A 22,794-nucleotide genomic window follows, 5' to 3' on the forward strand; every position below is an offset into this window, starting at 1 on the left:
ATATTTGCTGGTAAAATGTACTTTAGAAATATTGATGTATTTTTTATCTGGCTCCATGGAAAAGCCTTCATGATGATAGAACCAATAGGGCTTATGTGTATAATAGATAGATAGACAGACAGGTATATAAACACACACACATACACATAATTTAAGAAATCCGTAGTAAAAATCATGCTGTTCAAATTGTTTAAACCATCTCTAATTCATCAATTATTTTACACCACAGTTGGGTTTCCATTTATTCCTGACAATAGAATAGAGCTACTGTCCTTTAAAAAATAAATGATGACATATAAAGAAAACTTCATAAAACTGTTTTGTTCTCAGGGACTTTCCACTGACTGAAATAAATAGCTTTCAAATTCTCTAGATGGAGAACAAAAGTAATTTTAAAATCTCAAGAAAACCTCTAAAATTTAATGACAATTTTCCCCCTTTGGAAATATTTTCTCTCTCCTCAATGCAGCAAGCATTATCTATCTAGAGTCAATCAATATTTATATGAGCAGCTATTTAAGTTTTCAGAATAAAATTATTTTTACCTTTGAGAATGGCTGCCATATTCCTGCCACAAACATTTGGAAAGGGATATTCCCCCAGATACAAGCATAAGCATATTTAAAGATATAAATCCTCATCCACAGTAGATGTTCTCTTTATAATATGAAAATTCAAAATAGCGTGATCCAAGATGACCATTTCAAAAAATGGTTACCTTATACTATTAGGAAACCATTTGTTTCTAATTCCTACACTCTACCAGAACTTAGTTGCAATTAGTGATAGTGGCCAGGAGATGGAGCATTCTCATTTCCTAAGATTTACTTCATAGGCCTTTGTGTATCTCACAATGTTTACTTTAAAGAGAAATGTTTTATTAACGGCACTTATCACAAATGGCAGAGACGAATGAAAAATAAGACATTCAGAAAAAAATAAGGAATTAAATTTCTCAAAAGTTTAACTTACAACTAATCACTTATATGTGAATAAAATACTTCAAAATACTTTGAATAAGTTTTTTCTCTCCTGTGTACAAGAAACAGAAGGAGAAAAAAAAAAGTTTAAAATAATAATTATTTAGAATTACCTCAGTTTTTCAATTATTCCTTCTGCTTCATGTTATATAACGCTGGACTGCTTTATAATGTATGTTATAATTATAAACTCCATTTTTTTCAATGAAATAAAAACAAGTATAGTTTTAAAATAAGAATTTTATAACTGATATCTTAGGGAAAAAATTCATTACAGTAAACATATTCCCTGAAATGGCTTTATTCAAGGCACAAAGAATGTTTAAATGTTTCTTTCACTTAATAAATGCTAAAGAAGAGTCTTTAGATCTCAAATCTATTATACTGCTCGTAAAAGAAAAATATATATATAGCATTTTTAAAGCCCGGTAATCCACTCCCATACATAGTGAACACATTAACAGATGTGGGTATGTGTGGGTGTGAGGGTTATATTGCATGCTTCTAGAAATATTCCAAAACGGGAGGTAGGCAGATGCATTACATGTTGTTCTGATTTGGCCTTGAATACAGTCTGCCACCAGTTGCTGAATCTTTGATGGGAAGGTAAGAAGAATCCCTAATCATCCCTGAAAAGGCATAATCCAAAGCTGGCCGAAAAGGCAATGCTGGTGCCAACCCAGGAGTTAGGTAGGGAGACATGAAACCAGACAGCCCTCTTCCTGGAGAGGAATATGCCAGCCGTAATGGACTGATACCTAGTCTAGGATTTAAGCTGTAGAGACTTGAATCACCTCCATAAGAAGCAGAAGTACTGTGAAGGGGAGAGAAAGCTGATTTATTTCCTAGAGTTCCAAAACCAATTCCAGCTAAACTTAAATTCGAAGCTCTCTGAAAAGCTGTATTTTCCAATGCTCCTGAGCTTGCTAGGTCCCTGGTGTCTGCTTTGTGTTCTTTCCCATTTAGGACCTGTTCAATGGCTTGGACCACATCCCCTTTGCAGAACTGCAGAATGCCTTCTAGACGGCTGCGTCTGTAACTTGGGAAAATCTTGGTAAGGATATCAAGAGGGTCTCTTGGTCTAGAGGACACAGTGGGAAGGCTGACTGTGGTATCAGTGAAGTCTTTGGCCCACTCACTTTCATTTCCTGATTCCAAATCAGAGGATGACAGGGACCTGGGACTCTCTTCACCTCCTGACTGCTCCCCAGGATGAGGAGACTGAATGCTATCATCCTTGTTTGGGTTTTCTGAAATAGATGACCTGACGTTTTGTTTTCCAGTGACATCATTAGACTTAGGAGATGATCTCGGGGTAAATTGATGGGATTTAGACACCAGTTCTTCTTGTCCACTCTGGCATGAGTCACATTTACTCTCTTTTTGTCCTGGGGAAGAGGAAAAAAAGGAATGAAATAAAGGGAAAACTTCCGAGAACACAGTACTGCCCACTCAAAATTAATGCTGGATAAAATAACTTGTTTACTCATAGTATATCAATAATACTTATTAATCACTGTAAGAGATTTTAATGAACAAGAATTATAAAAGATCATTTGGAAAGGCAGGTGTTGGAACAGTGGGAAAATGCTATTTATTATGTCATTTCAGGATCACAAAATTATATAATATACAAATGCTGTAGTTATTTAGGAATCAGAAGATGAAAGTCTATTGTTACCCCCAAACTGTTAACTTAACACCAATATTTCACACTATTTGCCTATTTGGTGATTGAAGATTTTCCTAAATGTTACCCAAGTTTTGTTGTTATCCGCGGGAGGGTTTTTTTCCCACAATGACACTATGCAAAAAGAACTAAATAGAACAATTGTTTAGATAAGAAATCAGAAGAAGGAACAATCTTAGTATGAAAATGAATATTCTATTTAGTCACTAATGATAAATTTCAACAACTATTTTTTTAATGCTCACATTTCAGGTTGCAATTAAGTTACCTGAATAATGTGAGAAAATAACAAAATTGTTGATTTCATTTCAAATCTAAACCAATAATGACAACTGCTGTACCAATCTCAAATCATACCAGAGCTTGCATGTTTCATTTTATGTGAGAGACAATACAAAGTTGGTATTTTTTCATAATCCTCTGTGAAATATGGACTTTCTTTTTAAATCTCTAGGAAATATCAATAAAAGAGTTTACAATCAAATTGTTTCTAAAATAAAATTATTAACTACACTATTTTCACTACTGCAATCTGTGTATATTTTCAAAGTGTCTTGTAAAAAAACATTTTGGTCGTATGCTTTAAATCGCAACTCCTTTCCAATATTAAGGGCAATTTTCCAAAAATGTTTTTACACTAAAACCTGATTTTCTACCTCAACATGTTGAGTATATGAATATTAATAAAACAATACTATCTTTAAAAACCTTTTGCAAGGCTAATGCCAGGAAAATAATAACAAATAACTTTTATTTTGGTTTACATTTCCTATAGATATATTTTATCTCTATTTCCATTAGAAAGAGTAAAATGTCAATGGGGTACTCAGAGTTTTACTGTCAAACTTTCTTTTTGTACAATGTTTATGAATGTAACAAAACATACATTGCCTAAAGCAGTGATTTGCAAACATGATTTGCAATACTATGTTTTCTCAAGGAGCGGTCCTACATTCTAAACAAATATCTACAGCTTATTTTAAAATTAAAGTGTGTACAATTTAACACTTTGAGGGTTAAAATGCTGTCATTACATCAAACATATGACAAAAGGTGCTGCTCCTGCAAAATCACAAAGACTCTAGTATTTTCACCTTAAATAAAACAATAAAACCTATCTAACGAAGTAAAGATAGATTAGCCTTGGTCTGCCATTCCACTTTATTTATATATGATTCACCACATATGACCCCCTGAACATGTAAGGTATCAAAATTGCACCTCTACAGTAATTTATGCATAAAATAATTTTTGTTATTACATTGTATTTATGGAATACAATATAATGTAATGGAATACTGATTGCATAAGACTATCTAGAAAATAAGCTACCTTTAAAATACTGTGATATCATTTACATCACCTCTGTTCCCTCAACTCCTACAGCTGGTCTTACTTTACTTTTATCATTGTATGCTATGTCTTGTACGGTAGTTTTGGGACACACATAGTTTTCCTTCTTTCGAATATAATGTTCTTTTGTGTAGGAAAATCTTATTCGCCTCTGCATCACTGTTAGTCTTGGTCTAGTGAATAAATAGACTACTACAGTTCATGGATATTGTATAAGAGGAGGCAGTTAGTTTAGAAGCAGCTTTTCAAAAAAGAAGGTCAACTGAGGCAAACAATAAAATAAAATAATTGACCCCATAAAATAGCACCCAGCCCCAAAAAATCACATAAATAAATCAATGCCTAGCAGAGAGCTGTCAGTCAAATCTGTCAATTTAGTTTGCAGAATTTTAATTTTTACTTCTTTTTATAGCAGTTTTGCTTAACAGCTTCGTTCTTCAGCCCTCTTTCATTTTTCATGAGAAATGTTTAAAGCCCATTTTGTCCACTGACATAAACTAGAACATGGACAAAAAGGTGACCCAGGTGAAAACAAAATCATATATGCCTTACTTAAGTAGAGAGAGACTCTTTTCAAAAGCACAAAAGTACATGCTGTGATCTGTTAAGAGCTGCAATTTTCACAATTCAAGGAAGTGTTCTAATTAATAACTTACTATATCATTATCTTATAATTTCATATGATACAACCAGTCTCAGATTTATACAAAAATACCAAAGTGACCTACTTCTAGGACTAAGAAATTCACTAAAATACAGTGAGATTTACATTAGCATGAAAAGTTAAGTTGGGATAACCCTAGTCAAAAAGAAAATCTTTTTTACCTAACACAGGGGGTGAAGACAATTTGCAGTCAATAAATAAGAGGAAAAAAAACCTTCTTGGATAAGAAATCGCTAAGGATAAGATCCCCAAGGATAAGAAATTCTTGGAGTTTGAAATTCATACCAATGTTTTTACAAACCTGATTTTAGAAAACCTAAATTTCTTTCCTATGAGAAGAGGTGCAACTGCAAATGTTAGAGTTTTCTACACTTTTGGAGGCTGAAAAGCAGTTGAAGAAAAGGGATAGAATGCTTAAAAATTTTAAGGGAAGGGAGTAAAAATGCTTTGGTAGATTTCAGTCTCTTCCCCACTTCTAGTTGGTTTGTCCCAAAGGTAAAGAACTGTACTCCCAACCATAAGTGAGTTTTCCATGCAAGATCAGATGAACTCTGGTTGTACAACTGAAAATAGTACAGAGCAAGCTCAAAACGTAGCTCCTCTCATTAAGCTTTTCACTCAATGCCCGCTCTCTACTCTCACAGAGAAAATCACAGCAACTTGGGCACAAACTCCATTCCTAGAATGAGTTCCTCAACTGATCACTTGCACTTGACTTTTTCATTTCTTTATCCTATCACCTAAGCTTTAGGTCCTAAGGGAACAGAAAGCCCTTCTGAAGTGAATGTGTCAGGTCTCTAACACCCTTACTAACATTCATATCGCAGAGCAGTTTCCGAGAACTTAAATGCTTCTTTTAAACAACTTTTCTTGCCCTCCTCCATGCCACAACTGCTTATTTCAAAGATTTTTTTCTTCAAAACAACCGTTTTTCTTTTGCAAAGAGCAAATGTAAGATCTACTCACCTTGTTTTTCCTCTGTATAATCTGGCTGGAAAATCTCAAAAGCAGGAGTCGCCAGACCACTAGCCTGTCTCGAGGCACTCAGTCCCAGTGCACTCACCGTCGCAGGGCCGCTTGCTGTGGTCTGGGGATTCTCCGTTCTGCTGCTGCCTCCTCCGGATGATCGACCCCCGGGCCCTGAGGGTCCAGGGTACAGAAGCCTCTGCAGCGCCCGGGCTTCGCTCTCCTCCTGGGCCTGCTGCCTGCGCAGCGCCACCTGTGCGGCCATGACGCGCTGGCGCTCAGCGATCAGGGTGCACTTGGCACACGCGCAGTCCCGCCAGCGGCAGAAGCGCTTGTGGCCCTTGAGGGCTGACACGACTCCGTGGTTGCGACAACGGGCGCACTTGGGTGTCCGTGGGTAGCCGGCCACGGCGCCCACCCCCCTTTCCACTCCGGCAGGCGGCGGGCAGCCTCCGCTTCCCGCGGTGGCGGCTGCGGCTGCCCGCAGAAAGAGGCTGGACGGGCGCAGGAAAGTTGGAGGAACAGGTATCCCCGGGGGTACCGGTAACACTGGAGACGGGGGCGGAGGGGCCGCTGCCACCAGCCCCGGGGCCAGGTGGGGTGGGCCGCTGCCGGTTCGGTCTCTACTGCCACACTGTGACTGCTCCATTTCCGAGAAGTGTCTGGTGAGGGCTCGCCACAGAAAAGTGCGCTGTCCACAGCTAACCCTGCTGGGATGCGAGGGCCGAGAGGACCAGCCGTGGTCCCGCTGCTTCCCACCCACACACCGACAGTGTCTGGCACAATTCCCGTGAAGAAATGGGGGACAACCGATCCCCACAGCTGGAAGCTCTAAGAGGCGCAGATGCCACTGAGCCTCTTAGAGTCCTGGGGCGCTAAAGTAATGCCCGGTGCTCCGCGCGCCTTCGCCTTCGGAGCAGGAGAAAGCAAGACTGCAGAGGCTACCCCGCCCACCGGGTCTACTGGCCAAGGGCTGAAACCCGGGGAGGGAGGGCCAGCGGCGGAGAGTGGGGACCTGACCGTCTGGGAGGAGAGGCGGTGGGAGACAAAAGAAACTGTCCCCACACACATACACAAGCCCCTTTCTCCCACCTGCTTCCCCATTTATTCCTCAATGTATATTTTTTGTAAGATAACCTTCACTCCCTCCCCCCATGCCTCTTACTACCCTTCTTAAATTAAGCAAGATTTGAAGTTCTTTCCCCAGTTCCTCGCTCTTCTTATGAAAGTTTGAAGATCTGGACATGGAGTTCTCCTTTTCTTTCCTTTTCCCAGATGAAGTCTTTAGGATGGTAGCATGGCCAATATTAATGAGAAAGCACAGCTTAACAAGCTGCAAATATCACCCACACCTGAAAGGTGCCTTATTTTAAACGGGTCTTAGGGCTGCGTCGAAACAGTGGATAAGTATTTAAGGGACCTGATTCACATTCAGAATCTTCTCATGCATTATGTTTATTTAGAGATGCAAATTTGGATTCTATATATCGTTATATTTTGAAATGTTATTACCCAAAGAAGTCTTTATGAATTTCTTATCTAGAACTATTTATACATAGCAACTGTGTTAAAACTATTTCAAAAATACTTCACGTTTCTGTTGTACAGTATTGGGGAATGTCATGTAGACCATTCTTTAAACACGCTATCATTAAATGCACTCTTGAAATATGCATTTAATGCCTTTAACTGTAAGAAAAGATCATATTGCTTTTAAACCAAAAGACCATTTGAGGCAGAAAATTCATGAGTGTCTGTTCCTTAATGAAAAGAAGAGTCAGGGCTCTATCAGTTTTTCAAGATAATAGTCAACTGCCTTGACAGGCAATTGATATTTTAGCACTAAGATGGCAAGTAATAATGACATTTTTACCATTCCACCTATTTGACGTCCAGGGCAGACACTGCTAATCAATCTGGGCTTTCTCCTACCTGCCCACTTCACACCAACACCACCATCACCATCCTCCCATATGGGCATCCTGACATTCTATCATAGAAGTTTCCCACCCTTCCTAAGCATTGGAACTACCTAGGGAACTTTTAAAAGATACAAATACTTCAAACCAAGTAAACTGATTCTTTTGGCTGTGAGTCTTTTAAACTCTCAAAGTGAAGATTATATACAACCAAGGTTTAGAACTGCCACTCTAGGAATTCCTAACCTCTGCAGATTCTGTAACACCCAAAGTTTCTCACACCTCTGTATCTTTGCTCAAGCCACACTTACCTAAAATCCAGTTATTCCCTTACCGTGGAACTCACATCCAATGTATGAGTAATGAGTTTTCAGTGCTATATGGATCAGTAAAGTACAGTGAATTACCTAGTGAGAAAACAATTCCTTTTTTCTATTATTTTTAAAGACCTGATTACATAAAGGAAAATGCTCAGCTTGGTGTAAATATGACATTATAATTTGTTAAGCCTTATCAATTATGCTTTTTAACAAAAAAAAATTAAAAGAACCTCAGCAAGTAACACTGTTTACCTGGAATTTAACACTATTTTTCTAGTTTTATTTGATTTTCAAAGTTATCTTCCAATTATGGCAAGTGATATCGGTTTTTATTCAAAAAAGTGAAAATAATTCTTAAAGTAAATATATTTAAATAAAACGGGTGTCTACTGACAGGGAAAATGACAAAATGTGTGAAAGACTGAAAACAAACTTTTCTGATAAAAATAAAGGAAATCGAAATAAATTGAGAGAGAGAACATTTCCATGGGTCAGAAGACTCAACATTCTTAATAAGACAGTTCCACCTAAATTGACCTATAGATCAATTCAACCTCAATCAAAATTCCAGCAGACTTTTTTAGCAGAAATTGTCAAACCCTCTCTAAAACTCATTTGGAAATGCAAAGGAAAGATGTGGCATAGCCAAAACATCTTGGGAAAAAAAAAGGATAAATAAAGTTGCAAGGCTAACAATATCTTATTTCAAGAATTATTATGAAATTATGATAATCAAAACAGTGCATTACTGGTGAAAAGATAGAAAAATCAACCAATGTGACAGAATAGACAGTTTAGAAATAGACTCACCCATAAATAGACAACTAATTTTAGACAAAGATGCAAAGACAATTCAGTGGAGAAAGGACAGTTTTTTCTCAGCAAATTTTGCTAGAACAATTGAACATCTGTATGCAAAAAGAAATTTAACTTTGATCCATACCTCATGTGACTTATAAATATTGACTCAAAATGAATCACAGACCTAAATATAAGTCATAAAACCATATAACACAGGAGAACACCTCTGTGACCCTGGTTATGCAAAGATCTCTTAGATACACCACCAAAAATATGATTCATGAAAAGAACTAATTGATTAATTGTACTTTATCAAAACTAAATACTTTTCTTCTTCAAAAGACACTATTAGACTGAGAGAAAATAGGTGTAATACATATATCTGATAAAGGACATGTATATACAATATATAAAGAAATTTCAAAACTCCATAAGAAAAAAACAAATATTTTTAATGATTTGAACAAACATGTCACCAGGGAAGATATATGGATGGCAAATAAGCACAACAAAAGATTCTGAACACCACTAGTCACTAAGAAAATACAAATTAAACTTACCATGAAGTACCACTACACATCTATTAGAATGGCTAAAACTTGAAAGATGGACCATATCAGGTATTGACGAGAATGTGGAGGAGCTAGGACTTTCAAACACTGCTGGTGGGAATGTAAAATAGTACAATCACTTTGCAAACCAGCTGACAATTTCTTAAAAAGTTAAAACATGTTCATATCATATGATCCAGTCATTCCATTCCACTGCTAGGTATCAACCCAAGAGAAATTAAGCAAATGTCCATAAAAAACCACAAAATTTCATATTAGCTTTATTCATATAGCAGGAAACTGGAAAAGCCCAAATGTCCATCAACAGTTGGTATAACCATGTAACGGAACAAACAAAAGTACATTGATATATGCTATGACATGAATGAATCTAAAAATATTTATTCTGAGAGAAAAAAAAGACAAAATGAGTATATACTATGTAATTTATATAAAATCCTAGAGATCTAGAGTGACAGTCAACACATCAGCAGCTCCTGTGAACAGGCTGTGGAGGGGCAGTGAAAGATGGGCAAGAGGCTTTACAAAGGACCAAAAGAAAACTTGTGGAGACGACAAGTATGTTAATTATTTTCATCATGGTAGTGGCTTTACTTGTGTATACATACATCAAAATTTACCAATTGTGTATATTAAATATGTGCAGTTTATTGTACCTCAATTATACTCTGATAAAGCTGTTATTAAAAAATAAAGCTCCTTGTTACCTCTGGAAGAAGAATGGCATAGAATAGCATTCTGAGCAAAGATAATCCTAATCTTATCACCCAAAGCTAAAGCAATGATTTTAAAAACTTGTATTTCTTCTCGAACACACTGGAAAGCCTGACCTCTTCTCCTCTCATAATAGTACTTTGTGCTCTTTTTCTTAAATTATGTATACTTTTTTTCCCCCTTTTTACCCCATCTAACAGCAACTTAGTACTGTGACTATTCTTATAAATCACTAAGAAGATGTTAACAGCTGTAATTTAGCAATGGCAACAGTTTCATCAAGTGAAAAAGTGATAAGAAGAAACATCATTTTTAATTAAACTGTATACAAGTATCACAAATACGTCATTTACAAATTTATTTTAAAGAAAGTAAAAGAAAAAAAGACTAGTCTGATAAATGGGAAACGTAGAGCATATCAGAAGGAAGGAAGGGAAGCTAACAGAATTTCTCCCAAGCTCAAAAACATGTATGCATCTCCTTTTTTAATTATTATTCATTTTTATTCCAATTCCTTGTTCATTTTAAACTCTTATAGTCAACTGCCATTTTTCGTTGGTTCACCACGCCAACCACTCAGCACAGAGATGTGGAAGTGTGAATCAGCAACTGAAGAATAGGCCTGGCTCTTAGCTTTATACTAAGCTATAAAGATCTTAGGCAAGACACTTATTCTCTCAGCTTCACTTTTCCCACTGGCAACTGAAAACGTTAAGTCATATACAAGGATATTTCCAAGTCTGTGAGTCATTTCATTTGCCAAGTCTAGTCTCAAGTTATTTTTCATCAATGTTCTTGATCTCTAAAGAACATCATTACTACCCCCACTAAGGCCTCAGTCTAAGCATCTCTCCTCCTGGTAGAATATCTTGTGCTAACATGTGGTAAAGGAAAGTTAAAGAGGACATGCTTAGCTTGTCCTGGCAAGAAGACTGGGGATTTGGAAGGAAAGGCTCTAAATTGCTTATTCTTTTGTACATAAACATATGCAGTTCACTTCACGGCTTCAGAATATATGTGAGCACACCTTATATAGCCCATCTGCTCCAAGGCTTCCCAGAACCATGCTGGTATGCTAATATTTTTTGTCGGTTTTGAGGGGAAGTTTGAGCTGAACTTCTCTTTCTCCAGGGCTCTTCAAAAGGCAATTGAGTGTTATCATGATTGAGAGGCCACAGCCTGCAGAGTGACAAATTTCAGCCCTTGGACTATGGCCCATCAAATGGCTAGGCATCCCGGATCTGGGAAAAAATAGGCCTCCTCCGGGACACAGTCTTTCCTGGAGTACTGTTGGAGGAACGACGAATATATTTGGTGATATAAGTAATTGGCCAAGAAATGTCACTCCCCCCAAAACCAATATCTACCAGTAAAGGCTCCCTTCTGAGAATACCCCACAGCTGGGGAGAGATATAATTCATTGCCCCAGAGCTGTAACTCCCCACAGCACTGTACATTTTAGGAAACAGGACTTCCTTGGAGGACATCATCTCTAATCCCTTGGTCTAAGATAGCAAGAAGCCAGTTGGAGATCATACACATTGTCCCCCCACTATCAAGGGGACAAGGACTATAAAAGTGAGTAGAACTGTTTTCTTTCATTGCTTTATGACCCTTTTTATACCAGTTGAGGATGCTTACCTGTAATGAAGAACTCAAGAAACGAACAAAGACAGGGAACAGAGAAGTACCTTTTTTTTTTCTATATCCATTTCTATATGCCCAGCATAGTAAACACTCAATATATCTTTGAAAATAAAGAATGGATGCCACAAGACTTATTTGTCAGTTGGCTGAAAAGGCACTAATATCACATTACTTTTCCTTTGTACTCTGAAATTTTTGAAAACTATTTCCAGTGCACTAAGAAGTAATCTTTTCCAGTTTTAGGTCCATGGTGTTTACACAAGCTGGAGTGTAATTTCTTTTTAAGTATGGTTTATTGTTTCCTTTGTTTTCTGTACTTTTGCTTAATATTAAATAAGGTATTCTGACATTTTTCTTAAAGAAAAAGTCTTATGAAACTCTACAGTTATACTTTCATGCCACTGTAACTGTATTCCAATGTTTTTCAAAATGTTTAGATCTAAGAACACATAATTGCTTATGAATGTGATGAATTTAACGTGTCAGTGCATTTGCTTGTAATCTTTTTTCTTCATACAAAAAGGTTATGATAATATTGTATACATAACACTTTTAATTTAATATTGTGATACAAACATTTTCCATTTTAAATAGCTTTTGCAAACATCATCTCTAATAGCCATATAATTTTCCATTATTTAGTCATACAATAATTACTTAATTCTTCTAATAAAGGATATTTATAATGTGTCATTTTTTCCATTTTAAGTAAGAAGGGGATGAATATGTGAGCTTGAAAATGTTTTCTAAATTACAAATTATCTCTTTAGAATAAATTTCTATAAAAGTACATAATTAAAGGTTATGGATATTTTTTAAACTTTTGACTTACGCTACTAACTTTTTTCCTGAAGAGGTCATACGAATTTGAATTCTAATATGCAGTTCATTTCATCATTATCCCATGTATTTTTTTCTTTTAATGGTAGTGGTTTTTTTAACTATGAAATTGAGGCCGCTTTCTCCTGAAATAACAGTGATAACCCAGAGTTCCATTAGGAAAATAATTCTACAAGGTTTCAGTTCATAGAAAGATAATTACCATTTTGCAAATCTCTGTTTGAGTATGACTGGGGGGAACTGAAGCAAAACATTGCAAAAGTTCCAATCATTGTAACATACCCTGATGGTTCTTTGAGTAAATTACATGGCCTTTTGTGAACTTGCTGATTTAAACAATTCTTTATAAAGGAGTGCTATTGACTTAAAGACTGTAACAAGAAACGTTGGTGCCATTGTGGTTAATTGAATAAGCACATGTTCAAAAGCTATGCTCTTTATTTAGTTTACTCTAATAGATCTAAGCCTACTGTGTAAATAGGGCTCAGAACTTATGAAACTCTTTGTTTTTTAACTCACAGGATATTTAAAGGAAATTCATGCTCAGGCACTGAGATAAGCTTTGTGACTTGTCTTACACTGAATAGAATCCACCTTCATAAATTAATGTATGTGGAAACATTTCCTCAGAATTCAGTCTTTAAACAGACAGCAATACAGTTTCACTCAGAAAGTACGTGAAAGCCCTTTACGTGGCTGTTAAAGATCATAAAAGAATGAATAGCACATATTAAATGGTAAAGCATTTTAGTAAGAAGTTGAATTAAAAATTGCATCCTTGTTAAGTTAATTAAAACAAGTCATTAATCAATAAGTCTTCATAAAATTCTACCACCTTAAAGGATCTTGGTATATGAAGACCATCTCTCTTTCTCATTATTATAGCTACCCTTTAAGAGCTGGTTATTGTGTGTTATGCACTATGCTCAGGCCCTATATATATTATGTCATTTAATTCTCATGATCAGCTTATTGAGGCCAATTATATTATCCTGGTTTTACAAACGAGAAAATTATAGTTTTAAAAAGAATAAGTCCTCAAAATACTCTAATATTCAGACTCCTTTACACTCATGCTTCTCCCCAGAAGTTAGGCGAGCAGTTTCCACTGTAATAGAGACTCACAAAGCAACCTGTTAGGTAGAGTTGTTCATAATACAGTTACTCAGAAGAGGCGCTTACTGGCTAAGTCATAAGCAATCTTGAAAATGCAACTATTCTTTCAGTTAACAACAGTTCCATTTTTAAAAAAAGGTATGACATTAAAAAGAGAAATTCAAAATTCCAGTTTACATATCTTCTTTTAGTAAAGTTTAATGATGGAATTTTTATTGTTTTCCCCTTTCTTTCTCACATCCTACCATGTAAATAACAATAAGACAGAAATCAAGGCAAAAATTTTTGCTATTATTTATTTATACCATTAGAAATTTGAAACATGTTTTCCTTTTATTTTCAAGCACCACTAAAGTCAGATTAGATACTAACGTCTACTCCTGTCAAAACCTGACATTCTATTCAAAGGTGATCTTTTCCTCTCAAGGTAACTATTGTGAGACCTTGCCATTCAGCATTAGAAAAAAAATAGTTAAAGGTTTCATAAAATAAAAATGGACAAATGAGAAGTTCATATGTGCCCTTTTTGGAAAGCAAAATAGTTAACAAAAAAAGATACATTTTAATGAGTTAGTTCCTACTGTATTCCAATGACTGAACACAAACAAGATACGTAAGTCAATTCCTCAAATATCCTCAAATCCCTATTTATTCATGAGGAATTGCCACAGGATCTAGAAAATAGTTTTTTGTTCATTATTGTTATAAAATATGATGAAATTAACTTTGAAAGATGTTATACATGTCTGCTTTTTGCTCTTCTATCTTTTCCTGTGCCAGAGTCTGTCTTCTGGAGCTTTCATTAGAAGTGTTCCAATTAAAAAGCAGTGTGAGTAAGAAAATGGCTTCCATTCACAACAAGGATTCTAAATAAGAGGTAAATTCAGTAAATCAGTTCCTCCTTGGCTCCTAGCCATTCACATCTTTTGGTTTTGAAATTCATGTCTTTGTGAGCATAAGGTGGTTGTTATGAGGTGTTGTCAGGCCTCTGACAGAGTTATTGTGCATGGTAGGAGGTGGCAGTTTTTGATCAATGTCTTCAAAGTCAAAGCTTGGAAAATAATAGCTGCACATCAAAACCCAGTGCCATATGCAGTTAACATTGGGCTCTTTCAGGTGGCCCCAGGGAATGACTTAATTCTCATGTTGAGCTTTACTTTAATTAGTCATCTATAATGGTGTATTAAGATTTACACGAAGACTTGTAACTTGAGATTCAATGTCAAATGAGGTTCAGGAAAATCATTATCAGAATAAAAATAAAGAAACCTATCTACTTATTCATGTTCTCCTCCCATTTTTCCTGAATCCCAGACTGACTGCATTTCTGTTCTTAAGACATGTTTTATTGACCCAATACCTTTGTAAGAATGCCCATGTTTTTTAGGCCATTTATGCAATTATTTCATGATATCCTGCCTAGTTGATCAAGTTACTGATTTTAAAGCTTTTTGTTGTACCTTTTTCTATATTTTTATTACTTTAAAAAAACGTCTAGACAGGAATAAAGATGCAGATGTAGAGAATGGACTTGAGGACACAGCGGGAAGCGTAAGCTGGGACGAAGTGAGAGAGTGGCATGGACTTATATATACTACCAAATGTAAAATAGATAGCTACTAGGAAGCAGCCGCATAGCACAGGGAGATCAGCTTGGTGCTTTGTGACCACCTAGAGGGGTGGGATAGGGAGGGTGGGAGGGAGATGCAAGAGGGAGGAGATACGGGGATATATGTATATGTATAGCTGATTCACTTTGTTATAAAGCAGAAACTAACACACCATTGTAAAGCAATTACACTCCAATAAAGATGTTAAAAAAAAAAAGTCTTAAACATTCACAATTGCTTTAAAATGAGGGGTTTTATGTTGTTTTTAGTTTTTTTCTTCTAGAACATACAGTTATTGGCAACATTTAAGAAGAAAAAGCTATTTCATTCATATATCCATTTGAATAGCACAACTGGCATGTATTATAGAATCATATTATCATATATATATATATACATATATATGTGATTTCTTAAAGAATCTATAGAGTCACAGGTGGAAAATACACAATAAAAAGTCAGATAAATCCATAGTTAAGAGTTAAATGTGCCATATGTTTCTCTAATACTGAGGCACAATGGGGTGCACTAAGAAACTCATTAAGTCAATGGAAATAGCAGCTGGGCTCTATCGAGATGTCTATTCACTTCTGAAACAGAAAAACAGAAAAAGAGTGGACACATTCCACTTCTCAGGTTTGAACTGATCATGTTAGCTTGGGGTTAGTGCAATGCAAAATGCTAACGTGCCTTTCCTCTCAATATCTAATTTGATAAACTTCATTTTAATAGCTGTTTGTTTATTTTTCCCAGTAAGGCAAAGATATCTATCTCCCCTTACTTTCTGAATTTTTCTCATTAAAAAAAATTTAAAGCTCTGCCAAAGCACCCAAATAGTACAGTAAAGCCATGCAGCAGACACAATGAGCCTGATAAATGACTTTAACAGTAAAAAAAAAAAAAAGTCTTAATATCTCTAGTTTGATTTTATGGACTTCAGAATGAAATGAACGCCATAATAATACAAATTGCTCCCACTAAAATTTTGTGTGATTTGGGAAAAGGCCTTGGTTCCCAAGGCACTGGCTTTCTCCTCTATAAAATGTAGTTTTAGATGCTTTTTTTTCCTGTCAGTTACTTTAAGAATTGGATAAAGTCTATGAGAATCTGAAATATATGCACATGTGAACACAATTTTACATAGCATTTCAACCCTCCGGTTAGACTGAGCGCCATAAATGATTACTAGTCTCTTACTAGTTTAAAATTCTATGGTTCTATGCTAGTATCAATATAAAACCTCCTGATTCATAAAACAAATCTGCAAAACTGAGACCAAGTCTCTGAAGTGCCTAAAGTCTACTACGGGAGGAAATGAACGCAGAACTATAGAATCTTTAGAGTTCGTGACCTTGCTGTTGATTAGTTTTCTCTATTGATAGATTACAATTCATAATGTCTATATTCATGTTTTAACAAAAACAATGTTCTGAAACAGGATGAGAAAATAAGGCCAAAAAAAGTAACACCTCCAGCCATTTTGGTTCAATAATAATAATTCATATTCTTGAATTCATTTTCTTCTTATAGTATCTTCAGAATTCTCACGGAATTGAAAAATGTTTAATAACTAAGGGGACAAAACAAATATGTTTTCCCTACTTGGTAGTCACCACACTGCAAGTGTTAAACACCTCAGAGACCATTCAAGTCTTCATGAATCAATAATGAATTCAGAAGCACAAGGCTTATCAAGTCTAAAGGCAAAATCCATATTATTATCAGTACGGGCTTCTATCATTTGAAATCCTAAAACAGGTGAAGTAAGGTTCTATAGTCTTCAAAATTCCAAGCTTCTCAGGGGTTCTCTCAATTTTTCCTGTATCTGTAAAAATTTTTTAAAACTCAATTGAGTGGAATGAGTTTTAGATACTACCTACCCCAAAATTATTTAAGCTTGTGTATTTTAAAATATATGTCCAACTTTATTTTAGCTGAGGGAAGTTTCTGCCCTATTCAAGTATCCGCTCTCCTTTTCAGTGAAATGAAGTTTATCAAGCTTCACACACTATTCAGATGAAGAGACATGTCTCTGTGTCAGTAGTTTGAGACTGTCAAGATTCTCAACTGAGATATGGATATTAGAAATTTGATTTGGGATGGAAAGCAAGAGGAGAGATTCTGATTGGGGAAAAGCAGGTATCCCCTCTCTTCACGCTATCTCTTTATAGTCTCTTACTCCTGATTGATCTCATGCCATAAGCCACCAATATACTCACGTATCTGCTATCTTGCAAAGTCCTTTTTCAACCCTCTTAATACACCATTCCTTCTTACTCTTTCACAGCCAAATCTCAGAAACAGTCTGACATTTGTCTTCATTTCCTCATCTAGTATTAAGTCCCTAGTCACATCAAACAGGTCTTTATTCCCTCTGTCCACCAACAACATTTAGTAAGGTCACTAATGACTCCTATGCTGCCAGGTCAAGGACTCTTTCCATTAGTCACCTGCTTGACCTCTCAGCAATATTCAACACAGTTACATGTACTAAATATTCTCCTCTTGACTTCCATAACACCATAACTTCCTATTTTTTCTCCTACTTCTCTACTTCTTCTCAATCTTATTTGCTCATTCCTCTGCTCTTCCTTTTTCATATACAAGCCTGTTATAGTTCATCTGTGTGATTATAATTATTTAATGCCTATCTCCTCCCATAAGGATGGGAAATCGGGCAGTTTTGTTTCCCACTGTTGTTCTCAGTGTCTTGATCATGGAATAGATAACCAATAAACATATATTAGAGAAATGGAAAAGGCCTGGAAGGAATCATGGTATGACAGGTCTCCCGGGCATATGGGATCATTTTAGGGGACTATGAAAAACAGTTCATTTCACTACAGAGACCACGATGCAGGTATTTTTTACATTGCTCTTTAACTCTTCACCCTGCTTAAGATGGCTGCCTTAATTTTTATATAAATTTTCATTAATTTATTTAATTAACAAACATTCATCAAATATCTATTTTATGCCAATAACCATGTTAGGTAGTTTACTTATAGCATCTTATTTAATCCCTATAACATTCCTGTGAGATAGTTACCATGCCTGCTATTTTGAAATAACAGATGTACAAAGTTGATATATAAATCCAGATTTGCCTTAAACGAAAGTTCATGCTCTTTCTACTATACCACCTTACTTATTTAAGGTCACTGGCAAGGAAGGAAGGCAACTTAAGGGTTAAGGGTGAGTTCTTTCACAACCCGCGTCAGCTCACCTAACAGACGTCACTCGTTCTTATAACATGAATCATTCAACCATCAGCAAGATTCTAAAGAACAAGGACAAGATCATAGAACATGTGAAGTCTGCTGTGCCAACGATGTCAACAATAATATCGAAGAAGAGTGGAAAAGTGATGGAGGAGATGGAGAAACTTCTCAATGTGTGGATGCAGGATCAGCATCAGCGTCAAGCTCCACTCAGCTTAATGCTGATTCAAGAGAAATCTAAAAGCCTTTAAGACGACTTGAAGAAGAAACACAGGGAAGAATCAGAGGGCACATCTTTTAATGCCAGCCATGGCTGGTTTCATCAGTTCAAGGCTAGAGCCAACCTTCACAACATAAAAGTAAGTGGCAAGGCAGCAAGTGCAGATACAGTAGCTACCCAGGAATTTCCTGAAATGCTTTGAGAAATTATTGATGAAGGTGCATATTTACCCAAGCAGGTTTTTAATATGGATGAGACAGGACTGTACTGGAAGAGGATGCCAGACTGAAGTTACATCAGTAAGGAGGAAAAGTTGATGCCAGGCTATAAAGCAGCAAAGGACAGGCTAACTCTGTTGTTTGGTGGCAATGCTTATAGCAATACAAAGCTGAAGCTCTCTTAGTTTATCATTCATAGAACCCAAGAGCCCTTAAAAACATAGCCAAGGGTGGGGCTTCGCTGGTGGCGCAGTGGTTGAGAATCTGCCTGCCAATGCAGGGGACACGGGTTCAAGCCCTGGTCTGGGAGGATCCCACATGCCGCGGAGCAACTGGGCCCGTGAGCCACAACTACTGAGCCTGCACATCTGGAGCTTGTGCTCCACAACAAGAGAGGCCGCGACAGTGAGAGGCCCGCACACCGTGATGAAGAGTGGCCCCTGCTCGCCGCAACTAGAGAAAGCCCACGCACAGAAACGAAGACCCAACACAGCCAAAAATAAGTAAATAAAACTTTTAAACAAACAAACAAACAAAAACATAGCCAAGGGCTCTCTTCCTGCTGTGTAGAAGAGTAACCCCAAAGCCTGGGTTACACAGGCCATTTTCCAGGACTCTTTTTGCCACCACTTTATCCCGGAGGTAGAGAAATACTGCTTGGAGAAGGACGTCCCATTTAACATTTTTTTGCTGCGAGACAATGCTCCGGGCCACCCCCCATTCATGGACGACTTTCAACAACAGCAAAGTAGTGCATCTGCCACCAAATACTACATTGTTCATCCAACCTATGGACCAGGGAGTTATAGCGACTTTCAAGAAATATTATCTAGGTCACACTTTTCATCAGGCAGTAAAGGCAGGTGACGACTCAGGAACAACCTGGCGACAATTTTGGAAGGACTATAACATGTACAAGGCCATAAAAATACATTGACTGAAGATTACATTCTCTTTCCCACTTTTCATCTGAGCTCTTGTAACCTCCTCAGACTAAAACTGTCTTTAACTTTTAATTTCTGAGCATCCACATGAGATATACAGAACAGAAAGAATATCAATCAAAAATAAAAATATAGTAATTTATCCTTCAGTAATTTAAGAAAATAAAGAGAGGCAGGGGAGGTAAATTAATTAGGGATCAGTGAGTGTAGAATAATATTGAGAGTTGTGTCTCTAGGTGCATGAGCCATTAATATCATATTTTTAGAGAAATAATATTTACTCCTTATTTTTAGTAGCCTTATAATTCCTCATTCTAATAATCACGACAAGATGTCTGAATTTTGTGATAATCTTTTTCTTCTCATTATACTTAAGCTTATCAGGATAATCCTTCTACATCTGGAAAGCCAAAGACAACTGTGACTATTTTAGCAAATGAAAAAGAAAGAGAGAGATTGGTTCAAGGTGGCGGAGTAGAAGGACATGCTCTCACTCCCTCTTTCGAGAACACCAGACCACAACTAACTGCTAAACAATCATCGACAGGAAGACACTGGAACTCACCAAAAAAGATACCCAACATGCAAAGACAAAGAAGAAGCCACAATGAGATGGTAGGAGGGGGGCAATCACAATAAAATCAAATCCCATAACTGTTGGGTGGGTGACTCACAAACTGGAGAACGCTTATACCACAGAAGTCCACGCACTGGAATGAAGGTTCTGAGCCCCACGTCAGGCTTCTGAACCTGGAGGTCTGGCAATACGAGGAGCAATTCCTAGAGAATCTTGGAAGGCTAGCGGGATATGATTGCAGGACTTTGACAGGACTGGGGAAAACAGAGACTCCACTCTTGGAGGGCACACACAAAGTAGTGTGCGCATTGGGACCCAGGGGAAGGGACAGTGACCCCACAGGAGGCTACCTACCTGCCAGTGTTGGAGGGTCTCCTGCAGAGGTGGGAGGTGGCTGTGCCTCATCGTGAGAACAAGGACACAGGCAGCAGAAGTTCTGGGAAGTACTCCTTGGCATCAGCCCTCCCAGAGTCTGTCATTAGCCCCACCAAAGAGCCCAGGTAGGCTCCAGTGTTGGGTCACCTCAGGCCAAACAACCAACAGGGAGGGAACTCAGCCACACCGAAAGCAGACAAGTGGATTAAAGTTTTACTGAGCTCTGCCCAACAGAGCAACAGCCAGCTCTACCCACCACCAGTCCCTCCCATCAGGAAACTTCCACAAGCCTGTCAGATAGCCTCATCCACCAGAGGGCAGACAACAGAAACAAGAAGAAGTACAATCCTGCAGCCTGTGGAACAAAAACCACATTCACAGAAAAACAGACAAGATGAAAAGGCAGAGGGCTATGTACCAGATGAAGGAACAAGATAAAACCCCAGAAAAATAACTAAATGAAATGGAGATAGGCAATCTTCCATAAAAAGAATTCAGAATAATGATAGTGAAGATGATCCAGGACCTCGGAAAAACAATGGAGGCAAAGATCAAGAAAATGCAAGAAATGTTTAACAAAGATCTAGAAAAATTAAAGAACAAATAGAGATGAACCATACAGTAACTGAAATGAAAAATACACTAGAAGGAATCAGTAGCAGAATAACTGAGGCAGAAGAACGGATAAGTGACCTGGAAGACAGCATGGTGGAATTCACTGCTGTGAAACAGAATAAAGAAAAAAGAATGAAAAGAAATGAAGATGAAGACAGCCTAAGAGACCTCTGGGACAACATTAAACGCAACAACATTCGCATTATAGGGGTCCTAGAAGGAGAAGAGAGAGAGAAAGGACCTGAGAAAATATTTGAAGAGATTATAATCGAAAACTTCCCTAACATGGGAAAGGAAATAGCCACCCAAGTCCAGGAAGCGCAGAGTCCCATACAGGATAAACCCAAGGAGAAACACGCCGAGACACATAGTAATCAAATTGGCAAAAATTAAAGACAAAGAAAAATTATTGAAAGCAGCAAGGGAAAAACGACAAATAACATACAAGGGAACTCCCATAAGGTTGGCAGTTGATTTCTCAGCAGAAACTCTACAAGCCAGAAGGGAGTGGCATGATATACTTAAAGTGATGAAAGGGAAGAACCTACAACCAAGATTACTCTATCCAGCAAGGATCTCCTTCAGATTCGACGGAGAAATTAAAAGCTTTACAGACAAGCAAAAGCTAAGAGAATTCAGCATCACCAAACCAGCTCTACAACAAATGTTAAAGGAACTTCTCTAAGTGGGAAACACAAGAAAAGAAAACGACCTACAAAAAAAAACCCAAAACAATTAGGAAAATGGTCATAGGAACATACATATCAATAATTACCTTAAAAGTGAATGGATTAAATGCTCCAACCAAAAGACACAGACTGGCTGAATGGATACAAAAACAAGACCCATATATATGCTGTCTACAAGAGACTGACTTCAGACCTAGGGACACATACAGACTGAAAGTGAGGGGATGGAAAAAGATAGTCCATGCAAATGGAAATCAAAAGAAAGCTGGAGTAGCAATACTCATATCAGATAAAATAGACTTTAAAATACAGAATGTTACAAGAGACAAGGAAGGACACTACATAATGATCAACAGATCAATCCAAGAAGAAGATATAACAATTATAAATATATATGCACCCAACATAGGAGCACCTCAATACATAAGGCAACTGCTAACAGCTATAAAAGAGGAAATCGACAGTAACACAATAATAGTGGCTGACTTTAACACCTCACTTACACCAATGGACAGATCATCCAAAATGAAAATAAATAAGGAAACAGAAGCTTTAAATGACACAATAGACCAGATAGATTTAATTGATATTTACAGGACATTCCATCCAAAAACAGCAGATTACACTTTCTTCTCAAGTGCACACAGACAATCTCCAGGATAGATCACATCTTGGGTCACAAATCAAGCCTCAGTAAAGTTAAGAAAATTGAAATCATATCAAGCATCTTTTCTGACAATGCT

At 37.1% G+C, this 22,794-nt stretch overlaps 1 protein-coding gene across 2 annotated transcripts; it reads right to left on the bottom strand.

Moving 5' to 3' along the window:
• Nucleotides 1-429: 429 nt before the first annotated feature.
• DMRTA1 (DMRT like family A1) lies at nucleotides 430-22,009 on the bottom strand. Of its 2 annotated transcripts, XM_082400563.1 has the most exons (3): nucleotides 8,927-22,009; nucleotides 5,654-8,844; nucleotides 430-2,368 (listed from the first exon to the last, which is right to left on the bottom strand). In XM_082400563.1, exons 2-3 carry the CDS (start codon nucleotides 6,300-6,302, stop codon nucleotides 1,521-1,523), a joined length of 1,497 nt encoding a protein of 498 aa, XP_082256689.1. In that variant the 5' UTR covers nucleotides 6,303-8,844; nucleotides 8,927-22,009; the 3' UTR covers nucleotides 430-1,520. The 2 variants fall into 2 exon arrangements, with proteins under 2 accessions (XP_082256689.1, XP_082256688.1); XM_082400562.1 differs by lacking the exon at nucleotides 8,927-22,009 and having other exon boundaries at nucleotides 5,654-8,847.
• Nucleotides 22,010-22,794: the final 785 nt, after the last annotated feature.

This window comes from Balaenoptera borealis, assembly GCF_965194805.1.
Source record: "Balaenoptera borealis genome assembly, chromosome: 8".
NCBI lineage: Eukaryota > Metazoa > Chordata > Mammalia > Artiodactyla > Balaenopteridae > Balaenoptera > Balaenoptera borealis.

Excerpts from the sequence above, each read along its gene's own strand:
- DMRTA1 (XM_082400563.1), bottom strand. The coding sequence starts at position 6,302 with ATGGAGCAGTCACAGTGTGGCAGTAGAGACCGAACCGGCAGCGGCCCA. Across the intron at positions 2,369-5,653 it reads TTATACAGAGGAAAAACAAG|GACAAAAAGAGAGTAAATGT; the intron begins GTGAGTAGATCT and ends CCTCTTCCCCAG.